Source organism: Microplitis mediator, chromosome 5 (assembly GCF_029852145.1).
Source record: "Microplitis mediator isolate UGA2020A chromosome 5, iyMicMedi2.1, whole genome shotgun sequence".
Lineage (NCBI taxonomy): Eukaryota > Metazoa > Arthropoda > Insecta > Hymenoptera > Braconidae > Microplitis > Microplitis mediator.
The window spans coordinates 27599897-27622082 of record NC_079973.1 but is presented as its reverse complement, the minus strand read 5'-3'; the positions used below and the strand labels follow the sequence as shown (position 1 = coordinate 27622082).

The window sequence follows — 22186 nt, the reverse complement described above, 5'->3', positions numbered from 1 at the left end:
TTTTATTTATTGCACGTAATCTAAATGTTGTATATATAATATATAAACTTGTAAATGATAAGTACAGATTTATTTTTATATCTAATTTTTATCCTTATAATTACAATAAAAATGGAGTATACTTATATATATTATACAATTATAAGTGATTAAGCTTAATGTTAATTTTTTTTTCTTGTGATAAAAAATGGACGGATTAAATACACAACTTATATTAATACTTGCAGTCTGTATAGTATGACGACTATACATAAATAAAAAAAAAAAATATACTACCTATATAATTACGAAATATTAATTTGTATATAAATATATTTGTATAAAAACAATTTAATGACCTTATTATACTCGTATATAATACGAGTTTACATATATATCTAAACATTTTTTCTTAGATTAACAAAAACGTTTGGCAGTATATAAAATAAATCCTCTCATTAATTTACATATTCATTCAATTAATTATCTATTTCAAGTTATTTATAATATGAAGACTATTATTTACTTATTTAAATTAAAAAATGGAATAAAAAATACTCATAATATACATGCATACGTAAAATAAAAAAAATTATAAATTTATTGATATAATTAAATTTAATAATAATAATGATGATGATGATGATGATGATGATGGTAGTAGTAGTGAAAAAATGAAAAATTAAAGAGCATTAGTTATCAATAATAATAATAATTTAATAAAATTTTTGTACTTGATGATATATATATGTATATATATATATTTTACATGGCCGTTTCCAACGGTTGACTTTTACTTCTAGACTCAGCAGACAATTGACAGAGTTCAGTTGGTTCATTAGACGGTAGAAAATGATCAAAATTTGTTTCCAAAAGAGCCTCACTTTTAGAGCGTAATGGTTTTTCGTCACCACTATCAAGATTTGTTTCAAGTAGTGTACTGCTTTTTGGTCGTTGATCGTAATAATATGTTTGGGGTGGTGTTACAGGAGAAAAATATACTGGAACAGGTTCTGAAATAGGTGTTGTCGGTGAATCATCATTATTAATATATTCCAATGGTTGTTGATTATAACGTTGAAATTCATTTGGTGAATTATATACTGGAGTTGATTCAATATCACGTTTTAATTCACTTATTGAATCTGATGTTGTTAAACTTGAATTCAATGGCAGTGTTGATGTATTATTATTATTAATATTACTAGTATTCATATAATCAGACTGATGATGAGATAAAGGAGTTATTGGTATATCATCTTCATTAGTATCATTGTTGTTGTTATTATTATTATTATGAGAAATAATTTGACAATTGTTTATAGAGGGCCAATTACTATTTGTTCGTGATGTAAATGTTGAATGATTACGAAAACCATCATTTCGATAAGCTAAATCAAATACTGAATTATTATTATCAATATGCATTGATGATGATGATGGTAGTGGTGGTGGTGGTAGTGGTGGTGATTGAATATTTTGATATTTATTTATTGATATATCTTTAAAATCACTGGTACTTGGTGAATAACGTGGATTATGAGCTTCATAAACATCATAACTGTGATTATCTTCAATTGATGAATTTAATTGTGATTTATCCATTGAATCAATACTTCCACCGGTATTTAACATTTTTTTATAATCTAAAGATCGTGATGTTAATGTATCTGTTGATTTTGTTGAAATAGGTTTTCTTCTATATGCTAATTCAGTAAAACCAGATGTTGAACCAACAGATCTAAGTGAATGTAATGATTGACGAATTGAATTTCGTCGTTCAAGTCTTTCTATTTTACGTTTTTTAGATTTAGATATCCAAAATCCAATAGCAAATGCTAAAAGAGCAATAGCTGCTCCCATTGCACCAAGAACACTTATAGCAACAATATCTTTTCTCCATGATAAAGGATCAATATATACTTTTGGATCTATTTCACAAATAAATGGACTTGGTTGACTACAATGATCTATTTCAATAGTTTGATATGTAAATGTTGTACATTGATCTACACGTTCTAATTGTTGTATCCATACTCTATCTGAATATTCAAATCTTTCTTGTTGTCGTCGTAAAAATTTCCATAATTTTAAATAATCACCCATTATAAAAGGCATTGATGCATTTGCTATTCTACAAAATTCACGTGCACTGTAAAAATCCATTGGAGCACCAATATAAATATAACAAGTATCACCAACAAGATCCCAACCTGGTGGACATTTACCACTTAATACTGATTTATTACTAGTATGATATGGATTATATTTAACAACAAGTAATTCTGGTGAATCACTACGGTCTCTTATTCTTCCAGCTACAGCTATTGATTCATTATAACCCCACCAATTAAATTTTGCATCAATATATGATCTCATCATTTCCAAATGGCTAATAAAAAAAAAAATAAAAAATAAATCAATAAATACATTTATATGATATTAAAAAAAAATTGAAGTAATATTAATTTTTAAGCTTGTAAAAAATATGTCTTTAAATAAAAACAAATTTTACTCACTTATCAAATGATTTCATGTTGATTACTCTGTTTATATAGGCATGCATATTCAATATATATATGAAATAAAAAATATAAAAAACAAATAAATAATTTTAACAGTAATAATAAAATAATTTGAAATAAACTTACGTTGATCTGTTGATAGTTTGCATTTCATAATCATTGTCAGGATTAAAAAAAACATTATCAACGTATTGTTGTCCTGGTGTACCAGCAATTACAGTACTACGTCCATTTCTATCAATAGCATAATTTCTATACACAGAAAATAAAAAAACAAGTTAATAAATTTTTTTTTTTATTAATTTATTTAATAAACTTACTTGTAAAAACCATTGTGAGTTGTACTTTGATAAATTGGAAGCCGAACACGTTCAAAACCCGATATTACCAATAAATGTAGACCAAGATTAGCATGTAAATAATTATATGACATATTACTGACAACTTGTTTAAGTAGAATATTGTTATCGTATTGTGCATAATTTTTAATAAAATAATTTCTATATATTGTTATTTCTTGATAAGGGCTACTTTTACGACCCTCAACATATAATGCCGGTTTGTTTAAATTTTCAGCAAAAAGATTATTATTTATCCATCCTTTTAATGATGTTGCTGATCCACGTGAATCTGAACGAATAAATAATCCTCCAGCTTTATTATTACGAATTAAATTATTTCTAAAATACAATGATTGAGTATTTTGTATATCAATTGTTATTGCAGCATCACAAGTTGTAAAATTACCATAATATTTTTGACAATTATTTATAATTTGATTACGTTCAATAGTCATTATTGCATTAACTTCACCAGCACTTGTATATTTAATAGCTCCATAAATACAATTTGATAATACTGAATATGATATATTATGTTGTACATCACGATTAAAACCAATTGCTGATATTGGTAATGTTAAAATTTCAGCAATAAAACCATAAATACCACTAGCACCATTTGCAAATAATTTAATACTTAAACTTGGTCCTTGAGTTGTAAATAATTTATTTTCATTTTTACTGTTAAATTCAAGATCAATTATTTTACGTGCTGTTATATTATAAATATCACCATCATAAAGAGTTATTGTATCTAAATTATTTTTATTATTATCATCATCAGTTGAATTAAAGATATTAAATTGTAATAATCTAAAACCAAATGGTTTAGCACGAAATGAACTTTTAAATATTTTAACACAATTTACTGGATTATTATCATATTTATAATATATAATAACTCGTTCTTCAATTTCAATTTCTTTCATTGTATCACATATATCAATCATACTAAATAAATTATATGGTATATTTAAATTTTTTAATGGTGTAAATGAACTTTCTTCAGCTTCTCTACCTTCACCAGTAAGTGATGCAATATTTATACCATTACCTAAACTATCATTAACAATATTAAATAATAATTCAATATTATGACTTGGTGATATTATATTTATTCCATGATAAGCACTTTGTTCAATAGTAACATGAGATATTATTGGACTTTTCATAATAGCTTGGATTGCTGGTGATTTTTCATTATGAAGTATTCCAGCTCCAGTAATATTTATATATTTTAATATTGATTCAACACGACGTACTGTTTCATGAGTTTCAATATCATGAAAACGATGCTCATAAAGATAATTTTCAAATTCACTATTAGCAATACGTATTCCACCCCAATAATTATCATATTTAATATCAAGATTACGTTTACCACAATGAATAAATACAAATTTACCATCCCAAGGGCAATTATATTTATTACCAAATAATTTATCATCATTTAATCTTAATTTACATTCTTCAAGATTTTTTTCATTACCAATACACTGTATTGGCTCTGGCCATGACCAAATACGTGTTAAAGATCCTGGATGAAATTCATAACGACGATAATGATTAACATAAGTATTTATTGGATCATAACCCAATTGATGACAAGCAACTTGCCCATTTCTTTCAGTAAATTTTATATCACACAAAGGTATCCACTGTAATGTTGTACTATTAAAAAATTCAATAAAACCTTGATTACTTGAACTTGAACATATTCTATCTTTGCACAAACGTATAGTTGTTGTTGTTATTGGATTTATATTAACAATATCTTTTGATTCATTGTTTTGTTTTTTAATTGGTCTCATTATTATTTCATGTTCTTTAACTCCAACAGCATTAAGTGTTCCAAGTACTAAAATACCAACATTTGGTGCAAATTCCATAGTAACACCTGGATAAATATTAAAAACAGCTTGGGGCATTATTGTTATATCAGAGTTAATAATATAAGGTTCTGGTCTTGCATATAATTCAATATTATCAGTAATACGACCACCAAGATTATCTAAATTAATAGGTTTTTTAATTTCCCAAGAAATGGATATTGATGAATCAAATGAATCACTTGTTAAATAAGGTTTAAAATCAGCAATAGCATGATTATTCCAATCATCAAAATCAAAAATCATTGATTTTATTTTAGTATCATTTGTTGTTCCCCACCAATTTTCACTAACATCTATTTTATTATTTATTTTAGCTGTTTTAATACCAGCTAATAATTCATAATCAATATTATTATCACCAAATAAATTTCTATTTATTTTAACTTTTTGAATACCATCAAAACCAACAACATAACTAGGTAGATTTTTCTTGTTATTATTATTATTATTATTATATTTAATTGAATTATAGTAAAAATTAGCTGGAATTTCACCTAAAATTTCCGATTGACTGTCTATTTTAAATTCAACCATATAATTACAATTATTATTTTCAATACGATTATGATCTATTTTCATTTTTTTTTCCATTCCACGAATAGAAATTAAACCATATTTACAATTATTATTATCAAATATATTACGAGTTATATTTAATGTTGCATAATGACCATCAATCAAAAAACTAAACATATTATTATTTTGCCAGGTATTATTTATAAAATACAAAGAGTGTGTAAAATTTTCATTATATTGCCATACATATGGTAAAGATATATCTAAACCACCATTTTTATTTCTTTCAATAGTATTATCTTTCATTATCCAATGAAATAAATTATTTGAATATCTCATATCACGACTAAATTGTACAATACCACGTCCATTATCTGTTATTAATGTATTATTTATATGAATTGTAATTTCGGAAATATTTGACGATAAATAATTCCAATATGGTGAATTAATATAAATAGCTTCCTCTTGATTATGAGATAATTCACAATTTATAAAACGTATTGTTTCATTAGATTTTCTTAAATAATGATCACCTAATTCATCAATATATCGATTATAATATGATGCCATTAATCCTCGTTTATTATTTTTAATTTTAGTTTTTGATATTAGTAATGTTGGAATTGGTCCTTTAACAATACGATTACGTATATCTTGAATAGGAGCTGGTAATGTTGTTAAAACCAATACTCCACCTCCAAGTGCATTTAAACCGCTGATATATTCAAGAATAACGGTAAATGAACTGGAAGATACAGGAAATATTGATAAATCTTTTGTAACATCCCAAACATTATTATTATTATTAATATTATTTTTGGTGGTGGTGGAAATTATTCGTGGAGAATCATGTATTATTATTTTTTCTGTACTAAGATTTTCAATTGGATTAAGTAATTGTATACCAATAACATAACCAGGTGTACATCTTATTTGAATAAAATGTCGAACATTTTCTCCGATTTTTTTACCAGTAACAATATATTTTATTTCACCAGTTACAATATCTATATTATCAATTGTTTTTGGTATTATTATTGGTTGATATGGATTATCAATATTAGTTGTTGAATCAAATGATTGCATAAACCATCCGGAAAATTCTCTTTGTTTAACAGCAGATATTGATGGATTATGTCTAATACCTGAAATTTTATTATTTTCAATAAAACAATTTAATATTTTAAATCCCAATTGTTTAAAACTTATTCCACTTCCTTTATTATCTAAAAAATAACTATTTTTAATAGTATTTACAGCATCTGCTGAAAATATATCTGAATAAATAACACCAAGACCATCTTGAAGACTATTTGATATTTTAATTCCTTCTAATGAATGACGAGAAAAATCAATTTGTAATGCTGGTTTTAATGAATTTGTTGTATAATCTAAAAGACCAGCTCGTTCTATTGTTATAAATTGTAAATCACTTCGATCAGCTAAAGGACTAAGACGTACACCAGCCCAACCAGCCTCTAAACATTTAACGCCAACATCATTATCATGAGTACACGAATATTCAAAATTATCCCAATTTTCAAATTTACAATTTGATATATCAATATCATATTCAGTACATTTAACATTTGTTATTATTATATCTTGATTTGTTCCAGCGTCAGGTATATTTGATCTTTCAAGGTTCCAATCATCTGGATCAAGAATTAAACCCAATTGATGACAAACAAGTGCTGCATCTCTTATAGTCCAACCATAATTACAAACAGTACCCCATTTTCCTTCAATACGAACTTGTAATCTTCCTTCATGATTTGTTTTACCTCCCAACAATCTTACTGGTACTCCAGTCAAATCATCAGGTGGTAAAGTCATCATAGTAATACTTTCATCAGTCATAGTTGTTGCATCATCATAATCATTATTATTATTGTTGTTGTCATTTTCATTACTAATTGTTTCATTTATTTCTTCAAATTGTAGTATATTTATTTCTTCTTTTAATGTCATTATAATATTATTTAAACCTTTACCACGTGCTTCAAGTTTACCAGCTATCATCATTCCAACAGCTGGAGGAAATTTTAAAGTTACTCCAGGTTTTAAAACTAATTTACCACCTGGTCGTACATTTATATCACGTTCAACAATATATTCACCAGCTGATAACATTTCCAATCCATCAACTTCACCTCCAACAAAATTTGTATTAGGATTAACAAATTTTGGTATAAATGATGAATGTGATATTATTGTACTGGTTGCTGGATTAGTATTATGTAATAAATATGGTAAATATTCAATTTTGGCTAAATTATATCTATCTTTACGATCAAAAATTCTTTCTTGGATTTTTTCTTCATCTATATCACTTAACCAATTATAAGTACAATTTATTATTTTACTTTGATCCTCTAAATGCGATCCTATTTCATATTTTGAATATAAATTATTTAAAATATTACGATAAATATCAACATTTGCTGAAGAAACAACTAATACAGCTGCAACACGAGATCTTGGAATTAATTGTGTTATTTGTTGTTGATCGAAAGGCTCTTTTATAATATTATTTCTTAAATAATTTCGTGTAAATATTATTTTTTGTACATCACTGTAAGGTGATAATCCAATACTTACAACAAATACACCTCGATTATCATCAAAATAATTATGTTGAATTAATATATTACTCGGTAATATATTAAATTCTTCATATAGTGGATTACGTATTAATAATCCACCATAAGTATTATAATTGAATTGATTATATTCAATTTTACCTTTTATATTTAATGCTGGAGTTAATTTAATACAAAGTTTAAAATTTTCAATAAACACATTGTGTCCTATTTGAAGATTCATAATACCATTATTATATTTCCAACTTGATTCAACTTGTACAGCAGTTTCTGAACTACTATTAAAACAATTACCACTAATATTAACATATGATATACCTGTTGAATTACCAACAAATACACCAATATCTTTATTTCGAAATATTTCCGAATATTCAACAATTGTTGTTTGATTAAAATGTAAATATTCAGTTGATAAACTATCATTTAACCAAACAGCAATACCATACCCTTTATTTGATGAAATTGTTGTTTTAGATATATTACGATTACCTCCTGTTACTGTTATATTAATACCATCAGCATAATTATAAGATATTCGACTATTAGTTATATTAATGTCTGGTACACCATATAATACATGAATACCAGCAATATGATTATTATTTGAAACTGAAGTATCATGAACATGTAAAAGAGAACGAAGTTTTTCAGCAGCAATTCCACGTCCATTATTATTAGCAATAGCACTACTTGTTATATTTAAATCATAAAGTTTATGATAACCAGCAGATAATTTAACAAAACTAATCATTTGTGTTCGTGGTTGTGCATTAAATTTAAGATATAAATTATGACGAGTTGTTGTAATACTTTGTGGCAATGTTCCATTTCTTATATAAACACGTGCTAATAATTTATCATTAATACTAGTACCATCATAAACTTCAATTGTTGCACTGTCATTACGATCAGTTTTCATTTGTAAAAATTGTAAAGTCAACACATGCCCTGGAAGTGTTAAAATACGTTGTCGACATTCTTTTGAATTTAATCCATAAATATTTTGTTCCATTGATACAATAATTGGAAATGTTTGACTACTTCCCACTGGAAGTGTACAAAGATCATATATATCTGTTCTATCAAGTCTGTCATCTGGTTTTTCATCATGATTTACGTATTTTATACCATCAGCTCCATTATCCATTACTACACAATTTTCAATGTGCGTTAGCCCAGTTGAACTATTTACATAAATTCCATACCCTGTAATTAAAACAATACAATATAATACAGTACATTTATTTATAACAAATAATAATAATATTACCTCGATTATTACGAATAGTACAATTAGTTATGGCAATTGGAGCTTCAGGTAAAGTTATATTGATACCCGTAAAAGATGAGTAAAGTATTGAAACCCATTGCATACGAGGTGGAACACCTTCCACATGTAGAGCAGATGTTACATTATTTTCTCTCCCAGTACCAGCATATCTAATAAAAATTTATTTATAAATAAATTTAAAAAATAATATTAATAATAATTATTATAATATTACATACTTAATATTTATATGTCGAAGAATAGATTTAGATTGTCGTATGTAAAAAGTATTATCTTGAGTCAAAGGATTGTCGTAAGGGGCATTTTCAAATTTAATACCACGCCAATGTTTTTTTGCTTTACTTGATCCATCATGAAATGGTAAACAAACAATTGCTAAATCAGGATGGTAATCACAAACACCAGCACCAAGCTGTCTAAATGACCAATTTTTACAGTCTTGTAGCGATGATTCAATACCCCGACACTGTGGCTCTTCATAAAGTAGCCTTGGATTTTCTGGCCATTGTCTGTCAAACCAACTTGACCATTTTCCACCTTGAAATCCAAGCTGACGACAGGCTATTTCATAATCCGCTCTAGTCCAATTTCGTGAATTTGTGCAAACTGATCGCCATAAGCCCTTATGAAAAAGTTGGACTCTACCCTCAAGGGGACTTGGCCCATCCACCAGACGAATCGATCGAGACTCTGGTAGACCAAGCGATGTCTCTGAACTTGTTAATGATATTTCAGCATCCGGCTCTCCCTAAAATTCATTTTACAATAAATTATATAATTAATAAGAAAAAGAAAAAGAAAGTAAATTATAAAAGCTAATAAAAGATAATTGTTTAATTTGATTGAAACAGTTATAATATATAACTTAGGTCATAATGGTTAATTCGGGTCGAGAACTTTAAATTACCCTTTAACTTGACTGAAAATAGTACACAGAAGCATAAATTATTAGCTCTTCTTTTAACGTTCAATATTCAATTTTATGTTTATAAATATATTTTTAATAGGATCTCAGCTTTGTTTTTGTCATCACATCACACTAGATATTATTTACCAAAATCTCTAAGCTTAATTGATATTTGTATTTTTTAATTTTATTTTATTATATATAAATAAGTTTTTTAAGATTGCATATTTATATGAATACGGTTATATTATATTCTTGAGAAATTGACGCGTATTAATCAGAGCATATAGTGATGTAGCTATAGTTAATGATTTATAATTGAATCAATGAATGCATAATAATAATTTTAAATATTTTATAAAATAATAATATAAAACTCTGTAAGTAAATTAAAACAGAAAAGCGATATCCAACTTAAAGCCCTATTCAAATATATTATATTTTTAATAAATATAAAATTTACGAAACCTTGATAATGTTATACAAGATTTATGCATTTATATATATGCAAGGTAAACAACAAGTTTGACGCGTTTTAATTACGTACATCAGGCAGGTGAATATATTTATATATAAGGTCAAATATAGGTACTATATGATAATATTTATAATCAACAACAAAAAGTCATCAACCGAAAAGATGTGCGGTAAAATTAATACTCTTTCTCTTTCAGCTATTCTTTTAAAACTTCCGGCATATTCCCGCAAGTTTCGGGCCACTGATCTTTATGGTTGGTGTACGGTCTGTACGGTTTGTACGGTGTATCCACCAACTGTAACTTTATGGTTCCCATTGTTAAGATTATATATTTTTTTTTTGGTACTGATGGCAATAAACACAGTTTCTCTACTTTAAGCTGTTTTTATCTATTTATTTTATACATATAGAATAAAAATTATCGCGAAATTATATTAGATATATTGAAAGAAATTTATAATAAGAGTAAGGATCATATTGAATGAGAAGCCCATCCACCAGTTTCTGGTATTTCCGGCGATAGGACAACTCTCCCTACATATATAATTTGATACGGCATCAACAGGCGTTTCTTTATCTTTATTTTATTATTATCTGTCTCATTGTTTATTACATTGTAATAAACTTTTCAATCAATTATAATAAATAAAGTCAAAAGTGTGGACTTGTATTCTGGAAGATATCGTCATCAGAAGCAAAAGAGTAAAAAATGATATATATCGAGTTACACATATAATACTATCCGTAACATTTTATATATATATATATATATATTTTATTTTTTAAATTTTTTTCTTACTCTTGTGTGAATGCACTCAACACTCAACACTCGACGGTGTTTCTGAAACAAAAACTAGGGTTTCTCAACGGTTTTTATTTAGAATATTTTATTATATAAAAAAATAATAAATGGCAAAGTTATTTATATGTAGAAGAAAAAGGGAAATTATTATTTGTTAAGAATCCATAAGTAGAAATTTAAGTGCTTTTCTTTTAACATAAATATTATATAGGGTTTAGATAAACTTGCACACTAAGTAAATACGTTAATTGTATTTAAAGTACACGTGTGTGTGTGTGTGTGTGTGAACAAGTGTTGAAGTAACGGCTAACGTCGCTAAGTTACGGTAATTAAAGTAATAAGCTCTATTTTTTATTCTTGTATAGGATCAATTGCATACAGTTTAAATTAGTCTAAGGTTACTCATCGTTAATCTTTCGTAATCTTTATTTCGTTATATATGATTTATTAAATTAACTAATTTATTCCATCTCAGTATATATACACTATTTTACTTTTAATTGTCTAAATTGTAGACAGTCAACCATCACCGATGAGTAATTCATCATTATTCTCTCGTATTATTATTATTATTCATTGACATATCTCAAAAATAATAATAATATCTTAATTGTTAATAAATTCAGTGTTAGTGAATGAATCACAATGAGAATGTTGAACTGAATCATCCTCACTATCATAATAATAATAATGGTAATTGCGATAAAGGGTGTTTAATTTTTAGTATTATCTTTAAATGTCCGGATTGTAACTTTAGTTGATGGTTCGTAAGCTCCATTTTATGTGATAAGATAAATTCACACACTTAACATCACACATTGATATAAAGGTTTTAGATAAATAAAACTAACATTTTTACCTAAGATATAATAAGTCAATATCACTGAGAAGGGAAAATGCACCAACTACAAAAAAAATCATTTTAATTCAATAAAAATATAAAAGATTTTCTCCGAAATGCATTTCGTTAGACTTTTCTTTTTTTACAATAAACGAAAGTACAGTTAAAATATATATATTTTAAGTAATTGTAAAAATACGGTCGTAAATTTAAAATCATTTGTTGTATACAAGTTTTATGAGTTGAAAGATATACATAAAACTTTTTTTTATCATTACAAGGTAATCTTTTTTTTTAAATTCTTTAGTCTACCTATTTTAATGATATAAATTTTCATCACTATGGAATGTAGTTAACTACAATAACCCACCCACTATATATATATATATATATATATATATATAATATAATATTAAATAGACAAAGAACATTCTCAAGTCCATTGAGTATATCCTGTATAGAGCGCAGAACGCAGAGCACACACAATAACAGACAGGAGAGTAGTGTGTACTTGAATGCATTTCCTCTCACTTAAAAGTTATAATAAATAATAAATCATTTAACTTGGATTGCTATAGCTAAGTAGTAAATATTAAGCAATAATTAAAAAACAATAGTAAATAAATTACCTTTGCTGTGATAACTCCTCGGACCGTAATTCCGACCATAGGTGAAAACCTAATTTCTACTCCTGGTTCAATTACAAGTTGTCCATCTTTTTCAACAAAAAGATCTTCTCGCAAAATATACGGACTAGAGGATCTTTTAAAAATCCGTTGTCCACTAATAATGTGACCACCAGGTAATTCATTGAGCTCTGTCGCGTCATTGTTCTCAGGTGTAGATGGTTCTGTATAGTAAATGGACGGAATGTCTGTTGAACCCTCTGGTTTATCTGGCTTACAATAACTCAGACCAGTCAAACACACAATTGTCCATAAAAACAACCATAAAAATTCTATTTTATGTCGACATATATTTCGATCCATTTTTTAAATCTTTATTATTATTTAAAATTTATTTAATTTATTAATCCTGAGAGATCATAACATTATTATCCCAAGTATTTATTTACTTATTATAATTTTTTCATTCAAAAACACCATTACTTTTTTTTTATATAAATAACATGATTAGTAATATAATAATACACAGAAACTTTTCACTTTTCGCTGATAAGTACTATGTAACATATTTATATGTATGTATATAGATGAAAAAGCACATAGCACACAAACGCACACACACACTACACGCTTACGTTCGATTAAATAGACTGATGCACTCTCCGTGATCCGTAAATTCACTTTCCAGTTTTTGCTCATCCAAGACAAACTTGGATTTGTGTAGGAGTAACCAGTAACTCCAGGAAAATCCACATAGGCCACATATTATAACTTAAACTGACAATATATAATTGTTATCAATAAATATAATTTCAGGACAACTCACTTAAAAAATGACATTGTTATTGTATATATTAAGGAAAGAATCGTTATTATTGTTGTATAGGTCGGTCGGTCGGTCGGTTCGTTGGTTGGTTGAGTGGGTGCGGTTTCTGTTTCTGCACTGGTGTATGCCTGTATGGTAGGTATAGTGGGTATAGTGGGTATAGTGGGTATGGTGCTACCAGGGATTGGGATTACTACTAACAGCAACGAGCAACAGCTTGCTACAGTCAGAAAGACGCTCTTTCCTCTTTCCTCTTTCTTCTTTCCTTTTTCCTCATGCTAGCTTTTAGCTGTTTGCTATACTATAGCGTTATAGCCTGTGCCCTGTATGCTGTATGTTAGTTATGTTACTCAGGCTTGATCACCAGCTCAACCTGACTACGTGCTTGCTTGCTGTACTTTACTCGCTCCTATTCGTTAATCTTCGTTATTTTACTGTACATATATATATGCTTGGTCACTTGCTCACGTGACTCTCTACGTCATGCAGGTTGTTGTGAAACAGGTGAAGATATAATAATTGATACTAACGTTCACTCACATTCATTTCTATACTTGCAGTACTTTACTATCGCATGTTTCATATAATAGAGAGTATAGTTATCATTGCATTACCTTCACATACATGCACACCTGAGTACACCTGAATAATGTTCTCCATCATATATATATAATAATGGAATGCGTTACCTTGGAGACCATCTTGTAATCGTTATTAAAAATAATAATATACTTGCTCTAATTATATTTATAAATAAAAATTTTTAGTTAAAAGTAAAAATAAAAATATTTGCATGAGCAATAAAGGTATAAAATAAAACATATACGTAGAGCGTTGATAAGTTATCATCAATCTATAAGAGAGAAAAAACTGTCTACAATAAATTATCATTCAACATACCACAGCACAACACTACAGATTTAATATTTGTTCAAGGTAATTGTAGATGTCATTGTTAACGTTTTTCTCGTTCTCTCCCACCTTTTTTCCTCCGTACATATGTATGTTGTGTAATCTGTAATGTGGAATATGCATTATATGCATTATTTGATGGAATAGAAGAATAGGGCAATCAGTTGAGTTGAGAGCAGTTGAGAGCAGTTGAGAGTATCAATTGACAAATCACAATTCACCATCAGTTCATCAGTAGCACAGTAGCAGTCCAAGTATATATTTACCAGTTGCCAGTCGTACTACAGTTGTACAGTCAAGTAATTTACAACACCTACGGCACCAACAATAGCAGTAGCTGACAATCAATTAAAAATTTGTTGTTTTATTAAATATCCGTTGGAATTTGGACTTAATGTATTGGATAGACTATTAACAAATATTAAATATTATTAAACTATCTATTGAAACTTAAATTTAATAATATAATAAATAACTTTCATGTAAATTACTACTTTATAGTTTATATTTTATAAACATTGTCAAGTTAGTGAGAGTAAAAAAAGGGTGAGTATTTAAGAAACAAAATATATTTAAAACAATTAATTTAATGATTTAACATGAAAATTATGTCAATTTATTCATACAACAATTTTTATTAGTTTAAATTTATATTTTTTTAATTTTATTTTTTTCGCTGACACACCTAAATATCACTAAACACATTGACAAAAAAATCCCTTAATATTAATTTTAAGGACTTTCTTTTTCATTTAAAATTTTTCCCATTTAAAAAGCATGTAAATCGAATAGCTTTGCCGGATTTTGAGTTATCGTTTTGAAACCAGTTTTTATTTGTAGATTATTTGTTGCTTTTTGAAAGTCTATAAAACGATTTTGCTCTAACTCGATTCATGACGATTGTTTCAACTCCGAAAGTTAATTTTTTCACTATTTTCATATATTTTTGTTAATAATGAAAAAACAGCTCATCATAAAAAATATGCATGGCGCCAATCTTTTAGGAAATTTTGTCCTCTACAAAATTGTTCATTACACTTATATTGCTAAAGTGCATTGTTGATACATATGATACGAGCAGTTGTTAACATTTTACAGTAAAAAAAATTTGTAAGCTTAGGATAGTAAATTTAAAATTAATAAAAAAGTACATGTACTTAAAATTAATATTAAGGGCTCAAACTCTTAAGGAATATTTTTTTTTCGATGTGTTCAATGATATTTAGGTGTGTTTTTAAGCACCCTAATGTACATACTTTTGTAAAACGATGTAGTACTTATTGATGGCCTTGAGAAAGCTTCAGCTCTAGGGTCAAATAAATATGTTTATCTATATATATAAACAAGTATGTTGATTGCTTATGTAACTTGAGCTAATAAATTTATTAGAAAATTTAACTAATAATAATTCGTTATTGTCAATAAATTGAATAAAAATTTTTATTATTATTTAATTTATATGACATGATCAATTTTAATAATTGTATTATTATTGATTATATTATTAAAGTTTTCAGTTAATCACAATGGTGGCGCACACAGTTCTTCTTGACTTTACAGTATCATCAAATGTTATCACTGATGTTGAAAAAAGATCAAATCTCAAGTCAACAATTGTCAATGTATTGAATGATTATTTCAATGATTTAAAACCACTTACTGAGGCAACTATTGATGGTAGCTTTATTGTACTATACAGTGGACCAAGGGCTAGTCTCATAACTGTTAGAGGATATCCACAAGGATTAGTTACTATCAATGTCGAGTATTATAAACAAGATGAAGAAGAGGCATTATTGTCATTTGAGGTATATATCATTTACTTTTGTTAATAGTTCAAAAAAATAAATAAATAAACTAAGTATTTATTTACAACGGTTAGAAAAATATAGGGTTTATACATATTTATTGTCGCGCCTTTTTTTTTTTTTATTTTTTTATTCATAATTTATAATAATTATATGATTGAAAGATTAAACGGTTAGCATATTTTGTCCAAAAGTATATTTAAAAAAAAAAAAAAATTAGTATATTAGAATGATAGAAAATGATAATATGCGAGTGGATAGTTGGGTATATTATAAAAACGCGAAAAAAAAAAAAAGAAACACAGCTTAACAGACAGGACAATTGTAGCAGTGGCGTTACTTGGAAGCTGACATTGCCTTGGCTTTGAATAGTCAGCGAAGCAAACGTTTACCACCCGTAAGGCGAGGCACCATATATGATCTCTATTTGACATTATCAGGTAGAAACAAACTATTTTTCCATCACCAGTTCGAGTTTATAACAATCTTTATTGTTTTAACATTTTTATTATTATTATTATTATTTTATACAACACACTTACTATTAAATAGTTTTTTTAATCCTTTTTATTGTTTAAAATATAATTAGATAATTATTAGGCTAGTCGGCTTGCCAGGAATGCTGAATGAGATAACCGAGCACTTTTTTTACATAATATTTATATTAATTACATGCACTAAGTATTCTTATAATAATTATTATTATTATTATAAAATTTAAATAAATATCATCCAATTATAATAGTATATGCACAGTCAAACAATTGTCTAGTTTAAATAAAAATATAAATTTTAAACTAATAAATAACAAAATTTATAATAATCATTGTTCAATCATTGATTTTATTGTTGTTGATGTTTCATTTGTTATTCATGTTGGTTGTTTTTATTATTATCATTAACGCTGCTTGTAAATTGTTGGAGTATTCATATAAATCACATAATTCATTATAAAACATTTTGCCTGGATGTTAATTAATTTATATTTACATAAATGTGCGGGGTGTGTTTCCATATTTTACTTAGGTTACATTTAATATCATATTATGTATATATTATATATACTAAAGTATTATAATTATATTATATTATAATAGATGACGTAGAAAAGTTTTTTAATTAGATAGTACGTTTATTCTGTTTATTCGTTGATTCGCTTGACGGCTATGATAGTCGACCAGAAATTTGGAGATGGCAATGCAGGCAGCGGCAACAGCTACGCGATCACACACGCTTGTCCCAATAAAACGCGGAGGCTCATTTGAGAGATACTTTCCTACCAGCGGTGAGTTTTTTTATTTATTATTATTTTTACCGGTCGATCCTTGTCGGATAACTATTAACCCAAATTAACTATTATCGAAAAATACTATATACTTATTTTCCCCCCTCAGCTATAACAATAATATTTTATCAGGATTTTAATTGATAATTATGTAAAATTATATATAACATAGCCAGTAACTTATCATTTTTAAAAATAATAGTTTCATTATTATTTGCATTATATCACTCACCATAAGTGCTTTCAGCAATACAGCTTTATCATTATTATTATTATTATTATTAGTATAGACCCATTAATAAGTAATATTGGCTGTGCTTGAGTAAATAATATTTTTAGAGTTTATGTTTATTATTTATAAACTATACTTAACTAATGTTTTTATCTATTTTTTATACTCTCTTTAAATTTTTTATTAACCATAAAATAGGGAAAAAAAAAACTATATCATATTGATAGTTTTTTTTTCTTTTTTGCAATAATCCAATATTAATCCTGTAAAGGCAATATTTTAAATGGAATCGATTACTTAACTACTGCATGCTCTCATAATAGAATGTTTTTTTACAATAATATACATATATATGGAGTATATATTTATTTTATTAAATTTATCGTTTAATATGACACACAGCACGCATATTATTTTTACAAAATATTTATGTTGTATATCCTAATAATTATAATAAAACTTTTATAAAAATTTAATTATTCAGATGAAAGACTATTGGAGTACGATATTGATAAGCTGGTATTTGAAGAAAGATCGCCGTATCAAAAAGTTCAAATTGTCCATTCAAAATCTCTTGGTAATTTATTAGTTCTGGATGAATTACAAAGTAAGTAATGAAATAATTTTTATATTTAATAATTGTTGATCTACATATATATTTTTTAAAGATATGTCAGAAGCGGATCTCATTTATACACAAACTTTGATGCAAAAAGGAAAAGAAAGTTACACTGGGAAAGAAATAGTAATTTTAGGCGGAGGTGACGGTGGTTTATTATGGGAATTGCTCAAAGAAAAACCTAAACACGTAATAATGCTTGAGGTAATTTTATCTTTTATTAATATTTACAAATACAATATTATATTGTAAAAGTATGTAATATAATAATAAAAAAAAAAATTAAAGATCGACGATGTAGTTATAAAAGCTTGTGGTCAACATATGAGAAGTGTCTGTGGTGATTGTTTGGACAAAAGAAAAGGAGAAAACTATGAGGTAAATTATAAATTATAAATTGTATTGTATCATTATTTTTTAAATTAACTTTATTGTTACAATAGATTATTATTGGTGATTGTGTAGAAGCACTTTCACATATGGTAGAAGAAGGCCGGCAGTTTGATTATGTTTTTGGAGATTTAACTGATTTACCAATCAGTCCACCTGATGGAGATGCATGGGATTTTATTAGGCTTATTTTAAATAAAACAGTTAAAGTATTAAAACCTTCTGGAAAATACATGACACATGTAAATGAAATATTATTATTATTAGTACTATTCATTAAATATTATTTATTTATATATATATTTTTTTTATTTTTTTTTTATTACAGGGCAATGGAGCGTCCTGTCCTGAAGCTCTGAGTATGTTTGAAGATGAATTATCACAATTATCAGTACCCGTAACATTCACAAAAGACCGTGCTTTTATTCCTTCATTTTTTGAGGATTGGATTTTTTATCAAGTATCCCGTAAATGATTGATCAGATATTATCAGTATAATGTATCAAAAAAAATTATAAATTTAATTAATAATTTTTTCCTATTATTATGACACAGAATATAATTTAGTTAGATATTTTAAATTTACAATTAATAGGACAGTTACCTTTTAAAATTAAAAATAATAAAATAAAGTTTTAGAAAAGCGTAAATATATTTTCAGCAATTTAGCACAAATAATTAGATTATAATAGTCATAGTAAATTTTAAATTATTCATTTATTTTTGAGAAAGAAAAAAATAGCATTAACAAATATAATATTCCTGATGTTGAAATAATTTAATTATTCAATAGATAAGTATATACTTTTTAAAACAAAACGATAATATTGATTTATTGAACAATAAAAAACAATAATTATGTCATTAAAAAAATTATACTTTAATTGAAACTTATTGCATTTACATATGTAAAAAAAAATAATCATCACTAGCAATCGGTTAAGAAATTTATTTATTTATTTCCATTATTTTTATTAAAGAAAAAAAAAATTATAAATAAATAAAAAATTATAAAAAAAAATGCTTGGGAATTGTATAAGAATAAAAATATAAATTTATTGATTTAAAAAAAACAATTATTCATTTAAATTAAGTACAAAGCGATAAAGTGCAGTGAAAAGTAATTATTAAATAGTGCAAAACGTATCAGACTTTTTGAATAATTTGGTTTTTGGCCCCGATATAAATAAATAATATTACTTCAAGTACAAGATTACAAATATAAAATGTTTATGTTTCCAATAAAGATTCGGTGCAACGAAATTTCAAAATCTCATCGGTAAAATGATCGATTTCTTGTATTGACGGTTCTGTTTCACTTTCAATTAATATTTGCTGAAGCCACTGTTGAATTTGTTTTGGATGTTCATCAGTCATTTGTTTATCGTTTTCAATATTATTATTATTATTATTAGTTTTATTGGTAAAATCAGTAATGTTATATTGATTATGAATAATTGTTTGTTGCGGAACATGATTATTAGAAGCTATTTGTAATTCTGAATAAAGATCAAGCGATGAATTAATTGTTTGATTATTGGTTATTTTTTTTTCAATAGAATCACTTTTTGAATCTTTAATAATATCAGCATCAGTATTTGAACACATTGATGAGCAATTTTCTTCATTATCAATTTCATTATTATTATCTGATGATAATAATAATAATTTAGAATCAAAATTAACTTTAGTCTTAAGATTTGTATTTAAAATACCGGTATTACTATTATCAGATATAGAAGATCTATTTGAAAAAGTAATATTGGAAAATTTAATAGTAACATTTTCATCGTTATCATCTATTTGTAATGATTTATCAAAAGTTATATGATCTTTGTTGTCATCTTCGTATTCATGAATACTATAAGGTTCAATATTTTTAATAATAAAATTGTCTTTGTTATCAATAAACTCAAGTTTACCAAATTTAACAATCGATTCACTCAAATTTTTCGAGTCATTTACCAAATCGACTGCAATACCTGGTATTGAATTAACCAACTCCCAATCAGATTGTAATATTGACAATTGTTGATTATGAATAGCCTCTATTTGTCGTAATAACTGTTTTTCTCGAGCCATCAATGAATTTTTTAAATCTTCAAAGCAAATAGTAACTTGTGTACGTACCTATAATCATTATTATTATTATTATTTACTGAAATAATATATTTTTTTAAAAATTCATTACCTTTGATACATTTTCATCCAATGACTTAATTTTTTCCGTTATTATTTTAATTCTCGTTGTATCACTATTGTTATCTGCTGATTCTTCTTTTTTTTCTATCATTATAATCTTTTACTAAAAATATATCAATATAAGTATCTTGTTGTTTTTATTTTCTTTTATAAGAATTTACTAAATTTTATTTATTTTTATTAATTTATTTATTGCTGTAGAATGTGGATTGAATATTTGGATCAGTTCAGAGCTCAGATCAGCTGCTTACCAACATATTCACATACACTCACACAATTGACATCATGTATATACAATGTAGAACTAGACAATCCCAACAATCCATAATCCATAGCATCCATAGTCATCTGCAGATGTTTTCATTGCGTTATTGCGCACGAGTTGATGGAGATACAAAAAAAAATCATAAAGATTAAGAGTCGGCAAAAACGAGCAAAACTCCTTTGCTTCTTTCAGTGGCATTGAGTTGATTATTTTAAAATAAATAAATAAATTTCTTCTTGACTATTATGTTCTATCTTTTGGATTTTAAATGATCAAGATCAAAATTGATTCTCTCACGCCTGCGCAAACATTATTCTCTATCTCGCTTCCTCACACGTATATCGAGATATCGACCACAAATAACCCGACCAAGAGATGTCCGAGATGTCCGAGATGAAAAAAATTGAAGATTACTGATATTTACATGATACTGAAGTTAGCCGACGCCTAACAATTTTTTGATTTTTTTAAAAACGATAGATTACAAAATAAGAATATTTTTAAAAATTGCACTTACAGTTTATTAAATTTTCTACAAGTGCATATTTTTAGTTTTTTTTTTTTTTTCTTTAAATTAAATGGTTGAAAACGAAATTCGAAAATTGTTAATTGTTTGCTAACTTCAGGATCATGCTATTTACGCATGCGTAATCATTAAATCGCAGTAGCACGCAAGCGTAGTAGTAAGTGTTTATTTTATATTCCAATTACTCATTTCAATTTTTCATTATTTTTCGATTAAAAATTTTCATTAAAGCATTTTTTTTAATAAAAAAAATCGATGTTTGTAAATCGTTAAGGAAACGCTAAATTGGTTTTTTTAAAATTAATCGAAACTCT

At 26.4% G+C, this 22186-nt stretch overlaps 3 protein-coding genes across 7 annotated transcripts; 1 reads left to right on the top strand and 2 right to left on the bottom strand.

Moving 5' to 3' along the window:
- Window positions 1-97: 97 nt before the first annotated feature.
- Window positions 98-14314, bottom strand: LOC130668927 (protein bark beetle). Of its 2 annotated transcripts, XM_057471460.1 has the most exons (7): window positions 12811-14314; window positions 9372-9901; window positions 9133-9302; window positions 2825-9068; window positions 2631-2756; window positions 2499-2525; window positions 98-2371 (listed from the first exon to the last, which is right to left on the bottom strand). In XM_057471460.1, exons 1-7 carry the CDS (start codon window positions 13168-13170, stop codon window positions 745-747), a joined length of 9084 nt encoding a protein of 3027 aa, XP_057327443.1. In that variant the 5' UTR covers window positions 13171-14314; the 3' UTR covers window positions 98-744. The 2 variants fall into 2 exon arrangements, with proteins under 2 accessions (XP_057327443.1, XP_057327444.1); XM_057471461.1 differs by lacking the exon at window positions 2499-2525.
- A 330-nt stretch (window positions 14315-14644) lies between these two features.
- On the top strand, window positions 14645-20405 carry LOC130668936 (spermine synthase). 4 transcript variants are annotated; one of them, XM_057471487.1, is made up of 8 exons: window positions 14645-15091; window positions 16056-16353; window positions 16682-16793; window positions 18355-18477; window positions 18539-18693; window positions 18778-18867; window positions 18933-19121; window positions 19208-20405. In XM_057471487.1, the coding sequence occupies exons 2-8, from the start codon at window positions 16072-16074 to the stop codon at window positions 19352-19354; spliced, it is 1098 nt and encodes a 365-aa protein (XP_057327470.1). In that variant the 5' UTR covers window positions 14645-15091; window positions 16056-16071; the 3' UTR covers window positions 19355-20405. The 4 variants fall into 4 exon arrangements, with proteins under 4 accessions (XP_057327470.1, XP_057327471.1, XP_057327469.1 ...); XM_057471488.1 differs by lacking the exon at window positions 16682-16793 and adding an exon at window positions 17527-17638 and having other exon boundaries at window positions 14649-15091; window positions 16063-16353; XM_057471486.1 differs by lacking the exon at window positions 16682-16793 and adding an exon at window positions 17527-17638 and having other exon boundaries at window positions 14650-15091.
- Window positions 20110-21705, bottom strand: LOC130668937 (probable serine/threonine-protein kinase DDB_G0283337). The gene is made up of 2 exons (XM_057471490.1): window positions 21071-21705; window positions 20110-21009 (listed from the first exon to the last, which is right to left on the bottom strand). The coding sequence occupies exons 1-2, from the start codon at window positions 21170-21172 to the stop codon at window positions 20110-20112; spliced, it is 1002 nt and encodes a 333-aa protein (XP_057327473.1). The 5' UTR covers window positions 21173-21705.
- Window positions 21706-22186: the final 481 nt, after the last annotated feature.